The sequence below is a fragment of the Mastomys coucha genome, unplaced genomic scaffold (genome assembly GCF_008632895.1).
Source record: "Mastomys coucha isolate ucsf_1 unplaced genomic scaffold, UCSF_Mcou_1 pScaffold13, whole genome shotgun sequence".
Taxonomy (NCBI): Eukaryota; Metazoa; Chordata; class Mammalia; order Rodentia; family Muridae; genus Mastomys; species Mastomys coucha.
Window position 1 is genome coordinate 41,536,774 of NW_022196895.1, and position 23,553 is coordinate 41,560,326.

At 39.3% G+C, this 23,553-nt stretch overlaps 1 protein-coding gene across 4 annotated transcripts in view; it reads left to right on the plus strand.

Annotated features, from left to right (window-relative positions):
• Positions 1-23,209, plus strand: part of Kcnn2 (potassium calcium-activated channel subfamily N member 2) — a 405,119-nt gene extending 381,910 nt beyond the window's left edge. For all 4 annotated transcript variants that reach the window (XM_031365618.1, XM_031365620.1, XM_031365619.1 and 1 more), the window contains 4 exons: positions 7,501-7,611; positions 14,072-14,199; positions 20,168-20,237; positions 22,599-23,209. In XM_031365618.1, coding sequence (XP_031221478.1) covers positions 7,501-7,611; positions 14,072-14,199; positions 20,168-20,237; positions 22,599-22,886 — 597 coding nt within the window. In that variant the 3' untranslated portion in view covers positions 22,887-23,209. The remainder of the gene's footprint in view (positions 1-7,500; positions 7,612-14,071; positions 14,200-20,167; positions 20,238-22,598) is intronic.
• The last annotated feature ends 344 nt before the right edge of the window (positions 23,210-23,553 follow it).

Consider the following 23,553-nt stretch of genomic DNA (forward strand, 5'->3'; position numbering starts at 1 on the left):
CATTGTCTTGTGCCAACTGCCCTGTCATGGCTAGCTGTAGCAGTTCGGAGCCCCTTGGTTTTCACATTCTCTGCCTATTGGAGGAGCCCAGCTGCCCCTACTGAAGAACAAGAGGGATCAAATAAGCAACAGGTGTCCCTGAGGTCCAGCCTGGGTAGAGGAAGGTGCAGGTGGCTAGTGATTAATCAGCCCGCCACTGCCAGACAGAGTTGTTTAGATTTTGTAGCAGAAGTCTAAAAGCCAACAGCATAGGTACAGATGTCTCTTCCTAAAATCTGTTCTTCCTTCATCAGGATGTCGCACTAAAAGTACTTTAATTGTCTCCAGGGAGCCCAGTATATCATGGTACCCATCACCCCTCACACCTGCATGTTTCTAACATCTTTACCAGTAACTCGAAGAGCTATCACTCTTCTTAAGGTTAAGCGCAGCTTGCTATATTCTGTTCACAGCCTCCTTTGTCTACAGCGAATCATTCACTGCAGGACTGAATAGGTTGCAGGCACCATTTCTCAACAGTGGGGCTCTTGCAAAATCTCTAAGTGAGTCTAGTTCACCATCAAGGCTGTGAACTACTGATTTAAAAGTTGCAGCAGTTACAGGGCTGGAGTAAAGCCTCGGAGCCTGGGTGACTGCTCTTGCTGAAGACCCATGTGAAGTCCAATCATGTGCACATACCACATGCACATTTTAAAAAAAATAAATAAATGAATGAGACATGAAAAAGGAATAGTGGTGACTTATTTGATATTTATCCATACCACTCGATAGTTAAACCTTTGTACTTAGAGTTTACCAAAAAAATTAGGTGAACTGACATTCGTTTTGATGTATGATGCATTATGGGTATGGAAATGATCATACATAAGGAAAATTTGTGATACTATACATATCAGTATCCCGGGTCAGGGCTAAGGGTAGGAAATGAAATCAATGTTAATCCAGACCCACAACTGAATTCTGGCTTAACTCAGGTTTCAATGGCTCAAAAACCCAAGGATTAACTAGACAGTGCCTCTGATTATAGCCCGTCCTTTCTGGAGATAACTTTCTTCAGAAATAGGTAAAAGATCATCAAACACTCTTGTAATTTTACATAAAATGTATCTGCTCATCAGGGCCATATCTCTGTGATTATAATTATCAGCCTATACCAGGGTAAACAAACATATTTACATTGTCATTTTCCCTCTTCTCTTTCTTGCCACTCTACTATAATGGCAATAGCTCATTCTTGGAGAGTGCCACCCCCACTTTTGTTTCACTCTTTGGTTTCACAACTCAGTACCAAGCCATATTTTTTAATTCAAATAAAAATGGGAAAGTTCTGTAAACTCATAAAAAGCATCTGTAAACTGAATTTATTAATGTTTATAGGAATATATCCAATAGTAAGTTTAGATATTTTCCTAAAATACAAATTTATTTTACTTTTTAAATGTTTGATCATTTACATAGAGTTTATACTGTTTATAAAACCAGCCATTTTCTTTTTCCAGATTATAATATATAATTTCCTGTTTATATTTCCTCCCTCCAAACACTCCCTCCTTATTTTATTTTAAATTCATGGCCTTTTTTCACTAATTGTTTTTACAAGCATATATGCATATACATGTATAATCCCAAATGTAGCTGACTTGGTCTGTATAATATTATTTGTACATGTGTTTTCGGGACTGACCATTTGGTATTGGATAACAAATTGGCCTACCCTTCTCTGGGAAAGCTGATTTCTCCGAGTCTCAGCATTCCTTAGTTGTCTTTAATTATTTTGTCTATAAAGTTGGGGCCTTGTGTCCTGTTTCCTGTCCACTTTGGCACTGTTGTCCTTGTTTAGCTCAAATTTAGACAGTTGTACCAGTGAGACTTTGTGGATGTGGTTTCTGACATTTCTAGGAGACACAGTCTCACACCAAGCTCCCTGATCTTGTATCTTAAAGTCTTTCTGCTCCCTTCTTCTACAATGTTCCCTGGGCCTTAGACACAGGAGTTATTTTGTAGATATTTCGAGTAGGGCTAAACTCCACAACTCTGCATTTTGATTGGCTGTGTTTTTTCTGTATCAGTCTCTATCTGTTGCAATAAATAAATAAATAAATAAAAAGGAGTTACCTTGATGAGGGCTAAAGACTATACTTACCTGTGGGTATAAGAACAAATGTTTAGATTTCTTTGGGGGATATGCTTGTTTAGTTAGAAGAAAACCTATAACTACCACAAGGTCCATGACTTTCTAGTTCTGTGTGGTTGATTAGGTTTCTAGTTCCATGCATGGTTTTAGTTTAATTAGAAAGTTGTTGGTTAGGGCTAAGGCATGTGTGCCACTACTGCACCCTTAAGGGTGTTGTACCCTGCCAGTTCATTGTTGTAGTTCATGTATGCCATAGCTGAGTGGGCCTCCTTGGTGCCTCCCTTCTTTGGAAGCTTGCATGGCATCTTTTGATACCATGAAAACTGGTCCTTGGGAAGAGACATTCAAATCAGTTCCAGCTCAGGAGCCTGTGATGTCTTCAGCAACAGGGACTTAACTTGCACCCCTGGGTGCTAACCAAAGGCAATAGTAATAGGCTATAATGTTTTGGGAGTCTCTTGGACAACCCTAACCAACAACTCAAAGAAAAGGCATCTTATTCATGGTGCTATGGTTTTCAACAGATGATCTTTGGCTCTTGTAGGGACCATTTTCCCAGACCAGATGGGAAATTTCCATTTAATCTATATATGTGTGTATTATAAGTTGCTGTTGTTGTTCGGTAGTTGATAGTATGGTCCATTATGACTTTTCTTACTGTTGTCTTGCCCTCCTTCTATATTTATTTTATATCTTCTTTTTCCCCTCCCTAATCAGAGCCCCCTTTTAGATTCTCCCGTTGTTTCCCGGTTTCCCAATCAGATCATTTATACCCTGCTTTTATTCCCCTTTCTGTTGAACTCCCATTCACCTATCAGAGCAATTGTCCCTGTCTTAGTTAAGATTTTGGATGCTTTTATGAAATAACATGACCAAAGCAGTTTGGGGAGAAATGGGTTTATTTGGATTACACTTCCATATCATTATTGATCCCTGAAGGAAGTTGGGACAGGAACTCAAACAGGGCAGGAACCTGGAGGCAGGAGCTGATGCAGAGGCCATGGAGGGGTGCTGCTTACTGGCTTGCTGGCCATGGCTTGCCTATCCTGCTTTGTTACAGAACCCAGGATGACATCACCCACAATAGGCTGGGCCCTCCCCTCTCAATCACTAAGTAAGAAAATGCCTCTCCCTAGAGTGAGACTGAGAGTCATCTTTCCCCACACTCCCTGCAGTTTGTACAGCTTGATCTTATGGAGATAATTTCTTGAGATTATATCCTTTCAAATGACTTTAGCTTGTGTCAAGTTGACATAAAATTATCCAGCAGACTGCCATTTTTACCTTCCTGTTTCTACCTTTACTCCAGGATAAGTAGTCACAACTGAAGATTAAACGGGAGCTTCCAATGATAGAGAACATGTGATGTCTTTCTTTCTGGATCCGAGTTACCTCATTCAATATGCTCTTTCTAGTCCTATCCGTATACCTACAATGCTCATGATTTAATTTTTCTTTACAGCTGAGTAGTATTCCATACTGTGTGTGTACCCTGTTTTCACTATCTGTTTATTGGTTGAGGGCATCTAGGCTGTTTCCATTTCTTACCTATGGTGAATAGAGCAGCAGTGAACATGGCTGGGCATGTTTCTATGAAATAGGATGTTGAGTCCTGCGCGCATATGCCAAAGACTGGTATAGCTGGGTCTTATGATAGATTCTTTTACAGCCTTTTGAGAATTCCACACAAACTTCTAGAATGAATGGTTTGACCAGATGGCAATCCCACCAACAGTGGGCAGGAGAATCACCTTTCCCCACACTCCCTACAGGGACAATGAGAGTCCTCTTTCCCCACACACCCTACAGGGACAATGAGAGTCCTCTTTCCCCACACTTCCTACCTACCATGAGAATGGAGTCCTCTTTTGCCCCATGCCCAATACTTTGTTCTCACTTGTTTGTTGATCTTTGCCATTATGACTTCAGCAAGATGAAATCTCCAAATTGTTTGGATTTTCATTTTCCTAATTGCCATGGAGATTTTAATTTTTTAAATTATTTTTAGCCATTTTTTTCTTCATTTGAGAAATCTCTATTCAGATGTCAAGATCATTTTTGAATGACTATCATCATTTTTTGGAGTTCTTTATATATCTTCTGTCAAATGTATAGCTAGCAAAGATTGTTTCCCATTTTATGGACTTCCTTTTCATTGGTGATTGTTAAGTCCAGTTGATGTCTGATGTGAATTAGTTCTGATATTTCCCTGTTTTTTTCTTCCAGAAGACCTGTCTATTGGGCAAAGTAGGTATTGAAAGGTACTACTGTTGATGGGTTGATGTTAATCTGTTTAACTAAATCTAGTGATACATCTTTTTAATGAAACTAGGTACAAAAGAATTTGGTGCATCTATGTTTAGGACAGTAATATGCTCATCTTTATCCCCTTGATTAGAATGAAGCACCTCTCTATATCTCTTTGATTATATCTCTTTTGTTTGAAGTTTGTTTTGTCAGATATTAGGATACGTGCACCTGCCTGCTTCCAGGTCCCATTTGATTGGAGTACTGTTGCTCTATCCTTTTACTATAAGGAAATGCCTCTCTTTAAACTAAGTTGTATTTCTGGTAGACAAAAGATGTAGATGGATTTTGTTTCTTGATATCTATCCAGTCAGTTTGTATCTTTTGATTAGAAAGTTGAAGCCATTGCTATTAAAAATTATTATTGAAATGTGTGTTAGTTGTGGTCATTGTGTTATAGGGTTTTTTTTTTTTTTTTGGTATTCTTGTTTGTATTCTTAGTGATACTTTGTATTTTCATAATCATGGTATCAAATTTACTACTCCAGTATCTCTATTATAATCATTTCTCTCTTTAGCCCAAAATATTGTTTTTTGTATTTTTTTTCTCTTTCAATGATGTCAGGTAATTTTCTGGGTACATTAGTCTAGGGTGGCTGTCATAGTCTTCTAGTGGTTTTAAACTTAAAATGAATTGTCGGCATCTTGATTATCAGTTGAGAAATCAGCTGCTATTCTGATGGGTTTTCCTTTATACAACTTATGTATTTGTTGACTCTTGTAACTATCAACATATTCTTTGTGTTTTAACTATGATATGCCATGAGGGTTATCTTTTCTGGTCTTGTATATATGTGGTCTTGTCTATCTCTATTGGCATGTCTTTCTTTAGTGTGAGGAAGTATTGATCTTGTTGAAGATCTGGTCTGTGTCATTTACTTGGGGTTCTTCTCTTTCATCTATGCCTGTAACTTCTAATTTTTTTCATGGTGTTTCACATATCCTGTATGTTCCTTTCATGTGTTTTATTAAGATTTTTGAATCCCTTGCTGGTTTGGTCTAGATCCTCTACTTTATCTTCAAGTTTTGATAGTCCTGAAGATATCTTCTGTTATGTTCAACCTGCTTGGAAGGCTTTGAGTTTTCTAGTTGAATTATTGGGTTTTCAGTTTCATGTTCATTGAATGTTGATCCTCTTCAATGTTTCTATCTCCTTACTGAATTCTTATTGAATTCTGGATTGTCATTGTCATTTCCATCATCCTTATATTTTTGTTTTCTTGGGTACCACCCAGGCATTTAGTGTGCTCTCCTTAATTTTACTGATTTGTTTCTTTGTGTTCTCCTTAAACTTCTTGGATTCTTTAATGAAGTTTATGTTTTTTCAAAAAATTCTGTATGCTGGGGTTTATCTAAGCAATTCTCATGGCAAATATTTCTACAGGACAGGTAGTTTGGGGAGAGAAGAGACTTGGTTGATCTTTCATATTGTTTGTATTTTTGCAAAGAGGTCTGGGCATGTGGAGTTATATTTTTAGTTTTAAGGCTGATATGGAAATGCTGTTGGGTTAGAAGAAAGGATGTATAGATGGGGTGGATGTAGAGGTTGGAAATGCCTTGTGTTGAATCAAGTTGAGTAGACAGAAGGAACTAGATGTGCATTCTCGTCCAAGCCTGGAGTATGGGTATAGAGATGGATCTGGCTGGGTGGAAAAGTTGGATGAGTCCTGGTAGAAGTCTAGAGAATGCTGTGGGTCAGGCAAGGGAGACCAGACTAGCACTGAATGTCAGACCTTGGCTTGATCTGGTGGATTCGGGGAAGGCATGGATGGGTAGGGTCAGGGAGACTTACAGAGCAATACCCTGGAGAACCAGGTAGGAGATCTGACTTGATGGGAGAGTTTAGATGCTGCATAAATGGATCTGTGCATAGTGGCAGATATAGCAATCCAGGCTAAACCCTGGAGAAGAAGCTGGGGAGTCAGTCTGGCTAAAGAAGTTGGATCCAGCACCAACTGTGGATTTGAAACAACATAGAACAAAACAAGTCATTAAAACTCCACGTACTCTGGATAAACCTTCTTACAAATGGACTTGAATACAGTTTTTATTTTTCTTTCTCAATGTGGTCCATTTAAAAGTGAAATCATATTATGTAACTTGCCTTTTAAACATTGTGTTGTATCTTCAAATGTTGCTTGTCCATTGAGAATGGATTACCCATTTTATTGCTCTGTTGCCTGTAAAACTAAAATTCTGTCAGGATTTATGGCCTCCCCTCATAGCCACTGCCATGACTCCTTCCCTACCAATAGGTTTTCTGTGTCTCAGGCCAGTGATGTGGCTGTGGCATGTCACACTGCATGTGGTCCTGATCTGTTTCCACAAAGATGGCACCTCCACTCTTCATAACTCAGGTTGAATGAACCTTAGCCATAGAAAGAGAGGTCTAAAACCCTTGGGGTACCACACAGTGTCTCCCATACTCCTTTGTCTGAGATAAGCTAAATGGACTATGGTTTGAAAGGCAATGTCATTGCTTCTGCAAATGAAGGCATCTCCTGGCTTTCTGTATGCCATGCTTTGATGTGTCTAGGCTCACATCGCTACATTCTCCCATGACAGTCTACTGTTCTCCTTCCTGTTGTGTATCCACCCACTTGCCTGAAAGCCTGCTTGCTGGTCTCATCCCAAGAGAAGATTTTGAAATGCTAGGTTTTTTTTTTAAATCTTCATTTCTAGTCCATGTACTTATGTTAATTTGTTTAATATGCTTATGTAATTATAGGTGTATAACAGATTTCCTGTTTTTAAAGAAAATTTATGTCTGAAAATTCAGGAAGTTGGTTTTCAGCTATTTATTCCTTGTGGTGAAATCTTGTTTTATTCATTATTATGCTTTAGTTTTAAAAATAGGTAAACTGGGATTTTATACCTTAAAGGAACATTGCTTACAATTGTTATCCACATATTTTTCTGTGGAACTTATGGAAGACATTGAAAGGTATCATTTTTGTTTTGTTTGAGAAAATTAATGTTTGATACAAAACAACCTGTAAGGTAGTTGGGATCAAAAGTATTAATTAATTCTTGGGGGTTTCCTCTTTCTTTGCTTTTAGGGTGCAGGTTGCACAGCCCTGGTGGTAGCCGTAGTGGCAAGAAAGCTAGAACTTACCAAAGCAGAAAAGCATGTGCACAATTTCATGATGGATACTCAGCTGACCAAAAGAGTAAGTAGACCCCTCACACCTTTCAAGATGATGTCACTGTACACTGTGGTATTCCCACATTGGTAAATATGGTTTTTCACTAAGAGATATAAAGCAGAGATGCTGTAGGTTGAGGACAGAGATGGTCTTGGAATTGGCTCCATCGCTTGCATTTTTCAAATGGACTACCTAACTTCAGGTCAATTAGGAATAATTGTATAATCTTGGTATTTACATAAAAGTAGATCCCATAAATCAGGATAATAGGTATACTCAACATTTCAGCAATATTAGGTTGGGTAGAAAAGAAAACACTCTCCATTGGAATCTGTGCTGAGCTTGCCTGTGTTCTAAACACTGCTGTACCAACAACAAATCTCCTTTCTGTGACTTAAAGGTCTTAAAGTTCACCCTCTAATTATTAGGAGTAAAGACAGCAATAATCAATGTTGACAGAATGCACACTTTGGCTCCATCCAGGCATGACCTGAGTGTGAACTTGCTGCATCGTCAGGAACGTCATGAGGGAAGCCTTGTTATGGCTGTTCCATACAGTTTGGAGACCGGAACACACAGAGCTTAGACAGCCTGCTAGCAGTCATGGCATCAAGCTGGAAAGAATAAAAATGTTTTTATTAGACTATACCTTTAGCTTTTTGCACGGTCACTTGAGACATCAAAATACCAAAGTCGAAAATAACTTGTAACATCTCATAGCAGTCCCTGCTTCCCAAAGTAGAGTTCTATCAGGCTGTCATGTATTAAACGCATTGTCATTTAGTAACTGCCCACAAAAGAATCAATAGTCTTCAGATAAAATTTCAACTTTCAGTAGTTTCCTTCAGAGTACAAAAAGTATCTTTTTTATCTAAACATGCTTGCAGTTCCATAATGTCCCAAAAGGAAAAGATCAGCTAGGACCAGGATAGCAGGACCCTGTTTCAAAACACATATTAATAGGCAACCGTGAAATGTATTTCCAATACAGAAGTTGTTTTATTGCAAATTCAAATGTACACCGATATTTATTTATGAAAGGGGAACGTGAGTTTCAATAGCCTTACTCAATATGTGAGACCCTACAGCTAACAGTACTTCAAGAGTATAGTAGAGGAGTCAACCCCCACCTCCCCCACCCAACTGCATGTTATTTTTAGCCTGACTTCACCACTTCCAAATATCTTTTTAATTACAGTTTTTATGTATTGTTTTGAAGGACACTACTTGTGATATGGTATGTATGTGGAGGTCAGAGAACAACTTTGTGGAGTCCTCTTCTTTCAGCTTTCTTTAGGCTACTGAGTTGAAACTCGGTTTGCAAGGCTTGCAGAACAAGCACCGTTATCCCCTGCACCATTCCCCACCCCTCTCCACCTTTATTTCTCCCCAGTTTCCTCCTAGTGTTTTCAACTCCTATTTCTATCCTCAAAACTCAGGAACATTTCTAAAGTGACAATTAGGGGAAAAGAGGGAGAGGTGAAGGGCTAGGTGGGAGCCTGGGATTAAATTTCTCTTCAGAGATCTAGAAGTGATCTCTGTGTATGTTGTCAGTATATACACAATCCAGGGATCGTTGTATTCTGCTCTGGGAATCTCATAGGTTTGACCAATAAGGTTCTTTCTTAGCAGAACTGGTGTCAAGAGTCACAAGTGTTACTGTATTAAAGGAGGCTGTCTATAAAGTCTTTTATAACCCATGCTATTTTATCATAAGTACCATACTTTTCTCAGGAATTCAATCAGCACTACAGAGTGTTTGGTGTTGCAGCAGAAGTCACAGGGCTTTCCAGGTGCTTCTGTACTAAAGGGCTGTTCAAATTTCAAAACTCGCATTCAACAAGATACCCATTGGCTTTAATAATGTTATCTTACTAGTACTTTAGAGTAGAAATACTTTGCAATATTTTTTTTGCATCTCTAAACAAGCCAGCTTGCTGACCAATTAAATTTTCATAGGCAGGATGCTGTTAGGTAAAAATATACATGTTAAAGTGGAACTAGAATAAAGCATAAATTTATAGTTTATACTTACCTCATTCAAGTACTTGGCATAGTATGTGAATATAACCTTCTAATATTTCTTCTCTCAAGATTTTATGCAAGGTCATCAACTTAATGACTATCATTAACTTGGAATATGTTTCAGTTGGCTGTTTATGGCATCCTAACATGCATGTATTATATGCATATAAAAGACAGGACCAGCTATTTAGTAGATAGTCTATCATCTTACAGGGTCAAACTGTTTGCCACAGTATATCTTTTAAGAATACCATTACTACTAATTTAGAACTAATCCAGAGCAAATCTTAAGATCTTGGTCCCCAGAATACCTTAGTGTTGCAAAGAAACTTGTGAAACAAGCAATTATGAGAATAACAGAATTTTTAAGTCTTGACATTTCTATGTAAATGTACTATGGAGAATAATGATACATGCTAATAGACACTAGCAGTATTCCCAAATATCAGTAAGATCTATCATGGCACATTCATACAATTGCCTCCCTTTGTCATCTGCATCTCTGTTAACAAGGTTGCCAAATGATTCACTGCACATGGCTTATACATTGGCTACCAGCTCATTGGACTAAAACACAAAAGAAATCTTGCCATTCCTCTACAATTCAGATACCTGCTCTGAAAACTGGGAGGGGTTCTGGGGCCAAGCAACCCCTCCTGACCTCAGTAGGGGACACACTGATTGCATTTCACTTGAGCTTTCTTAGAGAAGGGAATGAATGAAAGCAAAGTGTGGTAGTGTGATGAAGATGATACAGTGAAACCCATTGTATCCCACAGTAACTCCTCATTTACTAATGTGCTTATCGTGCAAGCTTGAAGACCTAGGTTTGCACCAGGACCTTTGCAAAAATCTGGGCATTTATAGGACTTAGGAGGCAGAGGTAGAAGGATCAGAGGAGCTTGCAGGTTCATCGCCAGTCTAGCCAAATTAATGAGGTCCAAGTTCACTGAGACACCCTATCTCAAAGCCCAAGATGGATAAGGGATTGCAGAAGACACCTAATGTTGACATGGGTCTTCCACAGTCCCACGCACATACATACAAAGGCCTCCAAGGAGAGAAGGAAAATGAAATCAAAGTTGAAAATGAACATGCAAAGTTGTTAAAAATCAAGGAAAAAAATATAAATAATGACAGATTGTTAGTAATGACTGGCTATTTAAGAGCTTTCTTATATCATATAGGTTTATACAAAGTTTCATTTGACAATTCATCATCTCTAAATGCTTTGCTGATTCTCAAAGCACTGTCAGAAGCTGTTTTTCATGCCCAGTACTGCAGAAAATTTAAGGCAATGCCACACTTAACATGGTCTTGTTTATAGTTTTTTTTTAATTATCTGTGAAGCAGCAATGTAATAGCCTTTACACATTGAGGAGTCATATGAAAGCATCTGGCCAGTTCTTATTACCACTGTCTCCATGTCTCCTATGGCTTTTGTGTGTTCATAGCAAATACTAGTGTGCCTTTCAGACTTTTTTCCAATGAAGGATTTCAATTCAATATGGACATTTAGGAAGCCAGAGAAAACATTTCTACTTTTCCTTTAGTTCGGCATGTGTTGGGATGAGGTATGGGGCAGTCCTCCCGGAGGTCTTTCTCCTCACTCTCCTTAACTTGCTACTTTCTACTTCTTTGGTCCTGGGGATCTAACTTAAAGCCTGCTATATTCTAGGCAAACAGACCCCGACCAAACTATGCCCCCAGACCTCATACTTGCCTCTAGAACTGCAGGATTTCCTCTTGGGAAACATAGAGCTTGGTAAAACCCATCATCGATGACATTGCAATTTTTTACATGTATCTGTGAACTCTTCATACCTGTCATCACAGGATATCATGCATCACAGCTGGCAGATGTCCTGTGTGATAGATGAATCGTCAACATATTTACAGGTTAGAGTTGCTCTGTAGATCTCAGTACTTGTTTTAATCACAAGGATCCTTTGGAGGTGGTGTAATAATGTTTATATATAACCTAGGTATTCAATGACACCCACTTAACACCACAAACATGTGCAAAACCAGCAACAAACTAGAAAGGGGCAGTGATTAGTGACACGACCTTTGATGCCTGCCTTTAAGGCTTTATTAAAACTCATGGAGGAGGGCAGAGGGCCAAAGGCTATATAATTAAACAGTATAGTACAGATCTTCCCTGGGCAAGAGGTCCCTCCAAGTCAGCTTCCTGCTTACCTATATGATAGGGAATTTGGACACTCTCTGTGCTCCAGATCCTTGGAAATTTGAGCATCAATTTTGTTCAGTTCTCCTGGGTGCTTTCAAACCAGTCTGCCCATTGTCCCATTTCTGTCAGCCCTAACAAAGGACAAAAAGACCCGTGATAGAAAAATCTCAGTGACAGGCAGAATTTGGGTTTTGGTTTTGTTGTGTAATTCAATCATATTGTTTTGTAGTTTTCACACTGAAAAGTAACAGTTAAAGCAGTAATGGGTTCTAAAGACTTCATTAGGGGATAAGAGAATGTGTTTTAAAATCAATTCACATGCTTCAAGATTGTTTAAAAGGAAATGTCTGGGTGTCATTTCATTTAAAGCCCGTCAGCTACAACTGCTTAGGGAACACAGATCCTGAGCATACGGCTTCCAGGGCATCACCCACCCACTCTACCCTGAATTGAGATTCCCCGCTCCCTTTCCATCTCAACAGGAAATAATCATTTAAAATGCATCCAAGAAACAGGAAGCTACCCTTTTCAAAAGTTTGTAGAATTTTAAAGTAATTTGGAGTTTTCACTTTGTAGACAGGAATTTGCACAAAATCAGTTGCTATGTTTAATGCCAGGGTCATGGCCCAGCATTAAACCTTCATACCCAGTCTGGACATCATCCCCTCTACTGTCAGTTGTACAGGTAAACCCAGGGAGGACATAGACCAGGGCTGCTCATCAATTGTCCATGTTTCCACAACCATTATTGAGTTGGGAGCTTCACATCTCCATCCCCAGAAGACACTACTAGAGAACTGCTGGACAGTCTCTTCCCACACTGTGCTCTGCGCTCAAACCCCTACCTCTTACATAGCACCAATTTCTTTACCTTTGAAAAGACTCAAGCTTTGGCTTCTTTCTAGGCTTAACTTCCCTGCAGAGAGGTGGGGGGGGGGTGGAAGGGAGCTACTTTGACTCACTATCATATTCTACATCTCCTCCTGCTGTTTTCCTATTAGTTTGAGGAACCATCCTACCTAAGTGTGATAGCTATTCAGAGGAAGTGCACTCTTTCTGGAAGAAACCAGTCATTTTCTTAAAATGGATTTGGGCAATACAATTTCACTCAAGGAAAAGGGGCTTCTTGGCGTTAATCCTGAAATGTGATATTTCTTTGCAAAAGTAGAAAGCTATAGTTGTAAATATACCACCATAGTTATCCGGCAATTCTATGACAGCTTCTTATTATAAACATAAGGAATAAATAACAGGGCCTTAGTAATCACCATCTCTAACACTCTCATGCTGGAGAAAAGTCAGTTCCAACAAGCTCACCAGGCATTGGAGCTGACGTGGCTATTGTCGACTCAAAGACTCAAGACTCATTGCTTAGTCTTAGCCCGCATGCTACTCTTCCCTCCCGCACTGCCTCTCCTGAGTTGTCCTCCTCCGTTCTTCTCCCCACCAGCCTGGAGCTTTCTTCACTCAAGGGCATGAAAATGGGAAAACTTCTTAGGATAAGTAACTATCCAATTAGCTAGAGAAGCTCCACCATTCCAGGTCCTGTGAAGGAGGCAGGCAAGAGCTCTATCCTGCCAAGGCAGGGCCTTTAGAGACTTTAATCAAGAAAGCAAGAGATTAGATAAGATGATCAGCCCTCAGGAGGGGCAGCTAATGCATCTTTTCAACTGTTTGAAATGGAATATATTTAATTTTCTCATGAAATCATGATGCCATCCCTATAAACAAAAGTGTACTAGCAAACAAATGAACCACTGCTTCTCTAGGAGCTAACGTTCATAGCGTGAACTCATACCTTCAGCCGTGGATCCATGCCTTGGCTGTGCTGCTGTGAAGGCCAGAGAAACTGAAGGAGCTTGCAAAAGACAAGCTTAACCTTGGCAACTGGCATTTTGCCCTTCTCTGGGGAGACAGAGACTATGGAGAAGCATTGCGGTCTAAAGGGAAAGAATGAGCATCTAGGAGTTCTCTTTTGTACAAGGTGTTGAATAAAAACATAGTTTCTTGTTCGATCAGGTAGAGTGTAGCACATAGAAAGAGATCAGGATTATCTCCCTAATATTTCACTCAAATGTTCCCAGACAGACATAAAATCCTTATATGAAGGCTGCTAAGCCAGGGAGGAAAAATAGTCTTTTGAGTAGCAGTTACCAAAGCTCCAGTTCACTGTGATTCACAGGATGAAAGACATAGCCTTGAAGAAGTACCTGGAACCTGCTGTAGGATGCAGCAGCTGCTATTCATTCTTGTGTTTTTTCTAAACAGGTGAAAAACGCAGCCGCCAATGTACTCAGGGAAACGTGGTTAATCTACAAAAACACAAAGCTAGTGAAAAAGATCGACCACGCAAAAGTAAGAAAGCATCAACGGAAATTCTTGCAAGCTATTCATCAGTAAGTACTTGTTTTCATTTCCATCTTGTTCTTTCTCCTTAGCCTTGACTTTTGAGTCTTGTGCTTGCGGGTCCTTCCTTTGTGGGAGGAAAGGGACAAGGCATTGTCATTTGTGTTGCTTCTAGGAGATAACCTGAGAATCTAATACTGGACTCCTGACAAAAGTTTAGTTCCTTTTATGACTGAAAATCATCTGTGTTAATCGAAGTATCTTTCTCTTTGAAGGCCATAATTTCTGTTATAATTGTATTTAATTAATGTATTTATTTATATAACTTGCCCTGAAATGTTCAGCTTGAGGGGGAAATCTTGGGGGGAAATGATATCACATCATCCATCTGGATTTTTGCATGCCAGCAAGCATCTTTATGTGACATAGTATATTGAGCTGTCATAATTCTGCAATAGTCAATGACTTCTTAATTAGAAAGTTGGGGTTATCTCCATATGGTATGTTCACTATAAAGCTGAGTTGGTATTGTTCGGTATTCCATTATTAAGTTACTTTTATTCAAGAATTTATGAAGGTACTTTCATGCATGTCTTTGTTATATAATTACTAGAGTCTTTTAAGATAACAGTCTGTACCTCATAAGACTCAATGATTTCTGGGAATCAGACCCTTCTCTCCAGGCTGACATCATCTGCACTGTAAGTGTTACTCATGTGGGTATCGACTGTGACACCAGACAGACTTGCTTTTAATGGCCTCTCTCCACAGTCACATTTGTGACTCAGTAAAGTGGCTTTCCCTGTGAAACATACCAGGGTAATGTTGGGAAGGTGTGTAAATATTTGGGCTTTGTCTGGGCCATGAGATTGGCCTTCTCAGGCATAGCCAGTACAACTGACGAGAAAGCTGGGAGTCTAGGGATATTTATTTTACACATTTAGTTAATTCATAGGCAACATGGAACCGCTAACCTTCTGGGAGGAGTACATAGATTTTTATCTTCTAACCTTTCAGTGGTCCAGCCTCTGCCCTGCTTAATTAGGATATTAAGGTACCCCGGTAAGTTTATAGTGTGCCTATAGTGGTCTTCATATGCATATCTCTGTGAGAATTGAAACCCCCATTAGTCAAAATAAAATCCAAGGAATTCTAGGATTAAAATAGAAGAGGCCTTGCACAGATGGTAGAATAGCTTATCGTCACTGCTTGCAGCCACTCACTTGTGCTTTCCTATTGCCACTGATGCACTCTGCTAAGAAGGGGATGGTATTTCTCCTCTAACTCTGTGATGTCACGAGGCTCACAACTGTTTTTCTCCCCACCTTGTAAGGAAAGGACAAGGCTAGAATCTTAAAATCATTCTTTGTAAAGTCAGCGGAAAATACAGAGAGAATTATATTAGAGCTGGCTCACAAAGCAGGAGCTTGCTCCTTGGAGCTCAGTTGCTTCCCTGACCCAGGGCCAACCCCGGAGCTCCAGCCAGACAGTTGTACTTTCTTTCATTCCCTGTACAAGAGAGAGGCCCCAAGAGAGACTCATATTCTTCCTCTGGGTTTCCAAGGCCCATCTAGATAACCACTTTCCCAAAGGATTCAGTTGGAAAGAAAGTGTGTTCTCTAAAGCTGTTCCACACACGAAGCCAACATTACTAAAGTGGGCACAGCAAATCATGGTAGTCTATGTTGTTTGAGTCTGATAGACAACTTCCCTTTCTGGGTATGAGAAGATACATCCAAAGATAAAGGGCTGACAATGAAGGAGGAGTATGTCCATGTGTCCTGACCATGCTTCGTATTTACTCCAGGATTTTATGTGCCTGTCGGTGACAAGACCTAAAGTACAGCTACATTTGATTTGCCTTTTTGATTAATTTTTCCAATGAAAAAAATCCAAAGCATGTGCCAAAGGAGTTAGTAATGCAGTCCTGGAACTGTGTGGATATGGTGGCTATTTAATTTATTTGGTCATGTGCTTCAAGTTATATAAGTACATCCACACTAATATGGGATAATATATGGGTATTTATTCACTGCAAAATCTTTTAGCTTTGCTCTAAGTTTCTTTTTTCACAAAATATTATGAAAAAAAAAAAGCCTCTACAGAAGCAAGATGATTTTATGAAATGTCCCAAAACAAGTGGCAAATCTGTCTGACGGGGCGGGTTAGCCTGATGAGTAGGGCATGTGGGAGGAACTTATTCGAGTTCTTCAACTGGCTGCTCTGGACAGTGTGACAGAGCCACCCCTTGTTATTCTTCTGCTTCCATCAGACATTTCCCATTCTCATCCTTTTCTTGCCTTTTAAAAATATGCTGTGTATACATCCAAAGCAGAGGAATTTGATGCAATCCAATTACATTCAGAAATGTTTTATAAGAGTTTGGGCATTACTGGGTTTCCTTTGCTGTGGGGGATACATGAGGTTTATGAACAATTACAGCAGAGTAAGTTCATTTGGGAGGGCTAGGTTTGGCTAGATGATTCTAATGGTGCATAATCACTTGTCATGTTAACTTCATTTTGGAAGATGCAGAGTAACGTTATGAAAGACAGCACACAGGGCTCGATTCCTCAGGGCCTGCCCTGCCCACTGTTTAGATTCAGGAGTATCTTAGCATCATCTGCCAGCACTGCCTGAAGCAGAACTTCCTAGCTGGACAAAAACTTACAACTCATTTGCTAGAGCTTGTCTGGCTTTTGTTCCTCTCCTGTTTTCCCTGAGAGCAATTTTCGCTGCTCTCTCCTCCTTGGCCAGCCATCTCTAGCTCAACTCTTTTCTCTTTTCCATATTTTATGGCCTCTTTCCTAACAAGTGACCTCTCTAGCCTCTGATGATGCTAAACTCTCTAGGCCAGTACCCTCTTTTCAGTAACGCGTTGGTCTTTTTGAATTGTCACTCAATGCCGTGAAGTGTTCTCTCTCTAACTCTCAACCCTTTTTCTGATAGCAGCTTTAACTCTTTCATTCTTCTATCTCAACCATGGATTCATCAATCAACATGAATTTGTCTAGAGCCAAAAAACTAATGTGCATAATTAGAGGGGATTCTGAATAGCCCCATATGGAAAAGATTTTCTCCACCTTCCAAGGAATCATTATACCTATCACTCTAAGCCTTTGTTTCCTATTATTCCCTTGAACACCAAGTGTGAAGAGGCCAACATGACTTTATGTACGTTCTTCCTTCTGAACTCTGGTTTATGAGGAAGCCATGTGCCTTCAGGTAGGCAGAATATAGTGGCAACAAAGGATGGTGATGAATTGAATAGTGTCAATGTCAGGATCCTGCAGGGTCTTCCAGCTGACGAATCGAGCCCCCAGTGCACAACTGAACACCGCCTTATGTTATCTTGTGTTCCGGAATACTTTACAGTTTCTTTTCTTTTGTTTTGTCTTTTTATTTCAACAAAATGAAAATAGAGCTCGGAAGTAAGTTGTGTGAGCTGTTCCTTTCAACATTTGCAGAATTTTCTACTGGCTGCATGCACCCAGCAGATTCCTTTATTTGTGAATTTTGGTAGTCTGATTGCTGCTATGGAAATGTGATCCAAAATCATGATATTTTCCTGTGATAAGTGAAGTTCACAAGGAAGAAATCAACATCTGTTTCTTAATCTTTTTGTGGAAAAAAAAAGTGTACTATACATGTGCATGTTACCTTTTATTCTGGCAGCTGCAGCTTGAGCAGGGTTTCTCTGTCCTATATCGCAGATAGTCTAGGAAGGCAGTCCCGTACAACAGGCAAACCACAAGACAAGTCCCAAGTCCATTAGGGAGTTCCAATCAGGGTTACTATGTCAGCTGTCTAGATTGGTAATAAATACCACGGGCAAAATTCTACTGTCAGACGAAGCTTGGAAAGCCAGCAGAAGGACACTGGGCCCCACTGCTTTTGAAAAAAATTCTCACTTTTACCTAATCAACCACCACTTTCTACTTCCTCCTGTTTTACAAAGTTCAAGACTCTTTACTCAAGATTGCTGGAGGTATCTGGTCCAGAGCTCTAAACTCTAGCCATTATTAAATTTTAAAAGAAAACTTGGTGTAAGTCCCTGTCATAAAAGGTAGCATTTACAGTAATAAGTAAAATGGCATCACCTGGCATTTTTAAAACTGATATTGAATTCTAGCCATAGGCTAGAAAGCTCTGAGCGGAGACCAGCCTCGTCCCCTGTGAAGAGCATTTTAAGCAGGTGTCAGGAGGGAAAGACTGGGTAGGACCTGCCTGACACTTTTTCTTGCAATAATCCAGATCCTCTTGAAAGTTAAAACTATGGAAAGCTGTATTTCCATATGTCTTAGCATTTGAGTGTCACTTAAAGTCACTTATGACACCTCCAGCACCAGTGATGGCCCTAGTCTAAACCTCCATTCCATACTTGACGAAACAAGGCCAAATGGGGGTTCAGTGAAAGTAGAGGCCACAGTTGACATTGCGGCTTTCCTACTGTACTTCTCCTTACTGGCCCACAGAAAAGTCAGGATGGTTTTTGCTTGATTTTTTTATAAAAGGTAGAGTTCAAGAGTTATAACATTTCTTGGTGCTTAGAGAAAACTCTGCCAACAACATATTGAATGTATTTGTACATTTCTTTCAGACTACAACTTTATCTTTCTGGTAACACACAGAGAAGCCAGTTAACTTGGTTCCAAGTGTTGAATGGACAAACAGCAATGAATAGATGAATGTGAACCATTTTGTATTGCCTAAGACTGTATTATAGGTGGTCAGCATTTAAACTCTTTGCTAGCCGGAGCTGCATCTTCTCTGTGGAGCAGATTCAGTTATATACTGGCTGTCCTAGGAGCAAGACAAAGTCACGAAGTACTGTAAACACACTAGGAAAATCTCCCTGGCAGTAAAATCTTGCCCTGTGAGTTTTTGTTTTCACTTATGTAGTTATATCCTATTTAAATTAAATAGTATAAAATATTCTCTTCATTCATTGAAACCATACTTAGTAAATGATTATCAAAACCAAAGTGAGGTTAGCATGGATTTTCGTTTCCCTTTGTCACAAATCACTCAAAGCTACTGATTTATTTATTTATTTATTTACTAACTTATTTATTTATTTATTGGAGATGGACTTTGGATAGCTGGCTTATAAAACAGTAACCCACCTTTGTCTTGTAAATTCTTAATTTGTTGAATATAACAGTAATGTAATAAATATTTATTGTGGTACTACAGTAAATAAGTGAAAGGATAGTAAGAATTTTCATTTAGAAAAATGGCTTTTTAAAAGAGTGGCCTTGTGACTGTCAATCAAATACATGCAATAACATATTAAAGTAACTAAAAATAACCTTAAAGACAAAAATTGTATCTACCAGCTCTTTTGCCATACAAAGCAAAACAAAACAAACAATAGAAGCTAAAAGAGATTCTCCCAAGGAAACGGTCTGGCCTCTGTTCAAATTCAATGTCATTTTAAGGGAAAGCCAAGGGAAATAGGGTAAGAAAATTATATGTTTTGAGTTATCTTGCTGCTGGTTGAATAAAAGTGGTTTTTGTTAACAAGAATCTCACTTATCACTGTGTTTTCATCAGGTTCAAATGCCTAACCCAATTCATTTCAGACTAAACAGGGTTGATACCTGTATCTAGTCATGTAGGCATAGGAAGGCATCCATTGCTCAACATGATGAAATCCCAGTTGCTTTGCATATTTCTTCCTATGTCTATCTGTCACGATACTGGGGCTTTAAGGAATGTTTTGGCTTTTTCTCATACGGTTAAATCCTTATGAGTCCTCCTGAATTCAACTTACCTGGTACATAGTTGTCCTAAGGACATCTCATCTCTTGCTCTCCTTTCTTTTTTGCGGTGTTGGGGAAGCATGCTTCTCATTGTACCAGATACATAACCAGTGTGGACTTTACCCCCCCAAATATTTCAAGGCATTATCCATGCAGTTACTTGCTCTTGTGGATTTTGTGCATGCCCTTGGAAAGCAGTCACATCGCCAGGGAAACCTGGAGGACCTTTCTAACTTCAGATTCTGTCTTTTAGATTAAGAAGTGTGAAGATGGAACAGAGGAAACTGAATGACCAAGCAAATACCCTCGTGGACCTGGCAAAGGTAACCCTGATGAGCTCAGCCCTTAGGGTTGTAATCCCTTGAAACTGACCATGCAGAGCAATGGGCAGTGCTTCCAAAGAAGCCTCTACACACTTAATAAACCAATCTATCAAACTACCCCAAAAGGAAGACCCAACTGAGAAACATTTTCTAAACTATGTGCTGAGTTCATATGCTCTTTTCCTATGTACATTATACAGTCCCAGTACTAAAAGGTTCCATAGGGGAGTGTGCTGGAAATACCATAAAATACCTCAGTAGAATATGAAATGATGTCTCGTCCCTGGGAGGACAGAACTATGTCTTGAACATGACTGTGAGGTTCTGAGATAAATAGAACTCATCATTCTTATTCTAATTCATATTTGTAAGCAAGCCCAAACCTATATAAATTGTTTTAAAAATCCCAGAATTATATTCTAAACTAAAATATGTGGTCAACACACACACACACACACACACACACACACACACACACATTCACTTTTCTGGCATTCTCCATTATTTAACAATCATACTTCTTTTTACCAAGTGCATTAATAGTTTTCTAGTTCTTTGTAACATTTACAAGATTTATCTGCTTTTTTATTGTTCCTCCATAAGTAACAGCCACTCTGAGAATATGAATATTTATCAACTGTGTAAACATTGCATCTACTTCAGCTAGTTCTAAAGGAGGCTCTAGAATAGAAGTATGTATATGTTCTGCCTTTTAGCACAATTGCTTTGGCAGAGACAATACTAAGTTATATGTGTCCTGTTTTATGTTTAATAAATCATATTCTGTTTTTGCCAAGTCTCCAAGTATAATCTGTGAAAATTAGACATTTGGCATCCCCAGTACTACTCCTATACATCAAAGGTATATACAAGGTAAAATCTGAGTTATTTATGCAGTGCCATGTATACTCTGACCATGAGAGGAAACGGAAACATGTCATAAGAGTCCAATATCTTTCTTTTTTTTTTTTTTTTTTTTTTTTTTTTTTTTTTTTGGTTTTTCGAGACAGGGTTTCTCTGTGTAGCCCTGTCTGTCCTAGAACTCTGTAGACCAGGCTGGCCTCAAACTCAGAAATCTGCCTGCCTCTGACTCCCAAGTGCTGGGATTAAAGGCGTGCACCACCACCACCTGGCCCAGTATCTTTCTAATGAACAGATATTGTTCAGTTTCCCCAAGAATGTAATAAAACTGAAATTAGAGCTCCCTGTGTCTATGGCACAACCAAAACAAAATGCCTGTGTTCTGAATGGCTCCTTCTGTCAGTTCCTCTGTCATCTTTAAACAGCTGTGAAGCTGGAAGAGATACAAGAAAGACATGAAGTACAAAAGAGACCCAAGGGGCCTTGGATTTGAGAAAGGCGGCACTAGACTGGGTGTAGCATATCTCTCCCATCCCCTTAGCCGCCCCTTCCCATCCCTTGCTCTGAGCCGCTGAGCCTTGGAATCCCTCTCCAAGTAACTTGGTTCAGGAACTGTAACCAAGACTCAGACTCATGACTGCCTCTGGTCAAGACAACTTCAGCTTCCTGTACAAAGACAGCATTTCACATTCATCCTTCAGACCATGTGGCTCTCAATAGACCGTTCCAGGAAGGTGGACTGTAAAGGTTTGCTTGCCTGGTGCAGAGAATACACACAGTGCTTTGTGACCATTAGGCAAAAGCTTAACCACTTAGTTTGACCCCCAGCCCTAGACTAGTAACTTAGAATCCTCCACCACTATTGATCTTATTTTGGGTTTGTATTATTTTACATCTTATCTGTGAAATTTTGGGTTGGATTCAACAAAAAGAGATCTGAGATTTGAAACCTAAGGCAGCAGAAGATGTGTATTGATTGCTTTAAATTACTAAGTTATCTGATCAAATCCATTGATCCTACACTTTTATCCCTACTCCTCTGTTATGTTTTTACACCTCGCTGTCATCTGACATTTTTTTTCCTTCCTTAAATCTTACTGTTATCATAAAAATTGGCCATGTTGTAATGTCACATGTTGAAAAATATATCTGATATGCTAACTTATATAAGAATCATCAGCACACATAAATATTAAATTGAAACATTTCCATCTATCTTTATGCCACCTCAAATCATCGGGCATTCCACTACACCATGCTTTCTAAATCATAACTAGTCTGTCATCATACATTTAAAGTTCAGCACTAAGAATACATGGAATAAAGGGGGTGGGGGATACACGGAATTTGCTTTGTGACCTAAACTCTTCCATTAGCTGACACACCTGTCACTGGCAAGAGGCTAGTGCTGAAGCATGAAGCGTTGACAGTTTGATTCTGAGTCAAGAGTCATTAAGCCTCTTACTTCTCTGTCTCTCTCTCCTTATTCTTGTTTTCCAGACCCAGAATATCATGTATGACATGATTTCCGACTTAAACGAAAGGAGTGAAGACTTTGAGAAAAGGATTGTCACCCTGGAAACCAAACTAGAGACTTTGATTGGTAGCATTCACGCCCTCCCTGGGCTTATCAGCCAGACCATAAGACAGCAGCAAAGGGACTTCATTGAGACCCAGATGGAGAACTACGACAAGCATGTCACCTACAATGCTGAGCGTTCCCGGTCCTCGTCCAGGAGGCGACGGTCCTCCTCCACAGCGCCACCAACTTCATCAGAGAGTAGCTAGAAGAGAATCAGTTAACCACAAAATAAGACTTTTTGCCATCATATGGTCAATATTTTAGCTTTTATTGTAAAGCCCCTATGGTTCTAATCAGCGTTATCCGGGTTCTGATGTCAGAATCTTGGGAACCTGAACACTAAGTTTTAGGCCAAAATATGAGTGAAAACTCTTTTTTTTTTTCTTTCAGATGCACAGGGAATGCACCAATTATTGCTATATAGATTGTTCCTCCTGTAATTTCACTAACTTTTTATTCATGCACTTCAAACAAACTTTACTACTACATTATATGATATATAATAAAAAAAAGTTAATTTCTGCACATATTTGTTTGGTCTCTTCCTGTCTCTATAACTTTACCACTCACACTGTTTTCAGGGTACCATGACTGGCTATTATATGATCCATGTTGGTAAAACTTTGGTTTCCCAAATTTCTCCTGGTATGAAAAAGACTAAACTCTTCCACTTCTGATTCGTGAAGACTTTCCTTCCTGAAATATTAATAGCAAGGTCTTTTACCCTCACCCTGCTTTCAGTTGACAGTATATTTTTGTGTACTTTGCTTCCAGATGATATGGAAACTTGGACACTTTTATCCGGACATTTGCAAACAAGGGAAAAGCAATGCTTTGGATGGTTCCTCCTATTTTACAAGCAAATATACATGA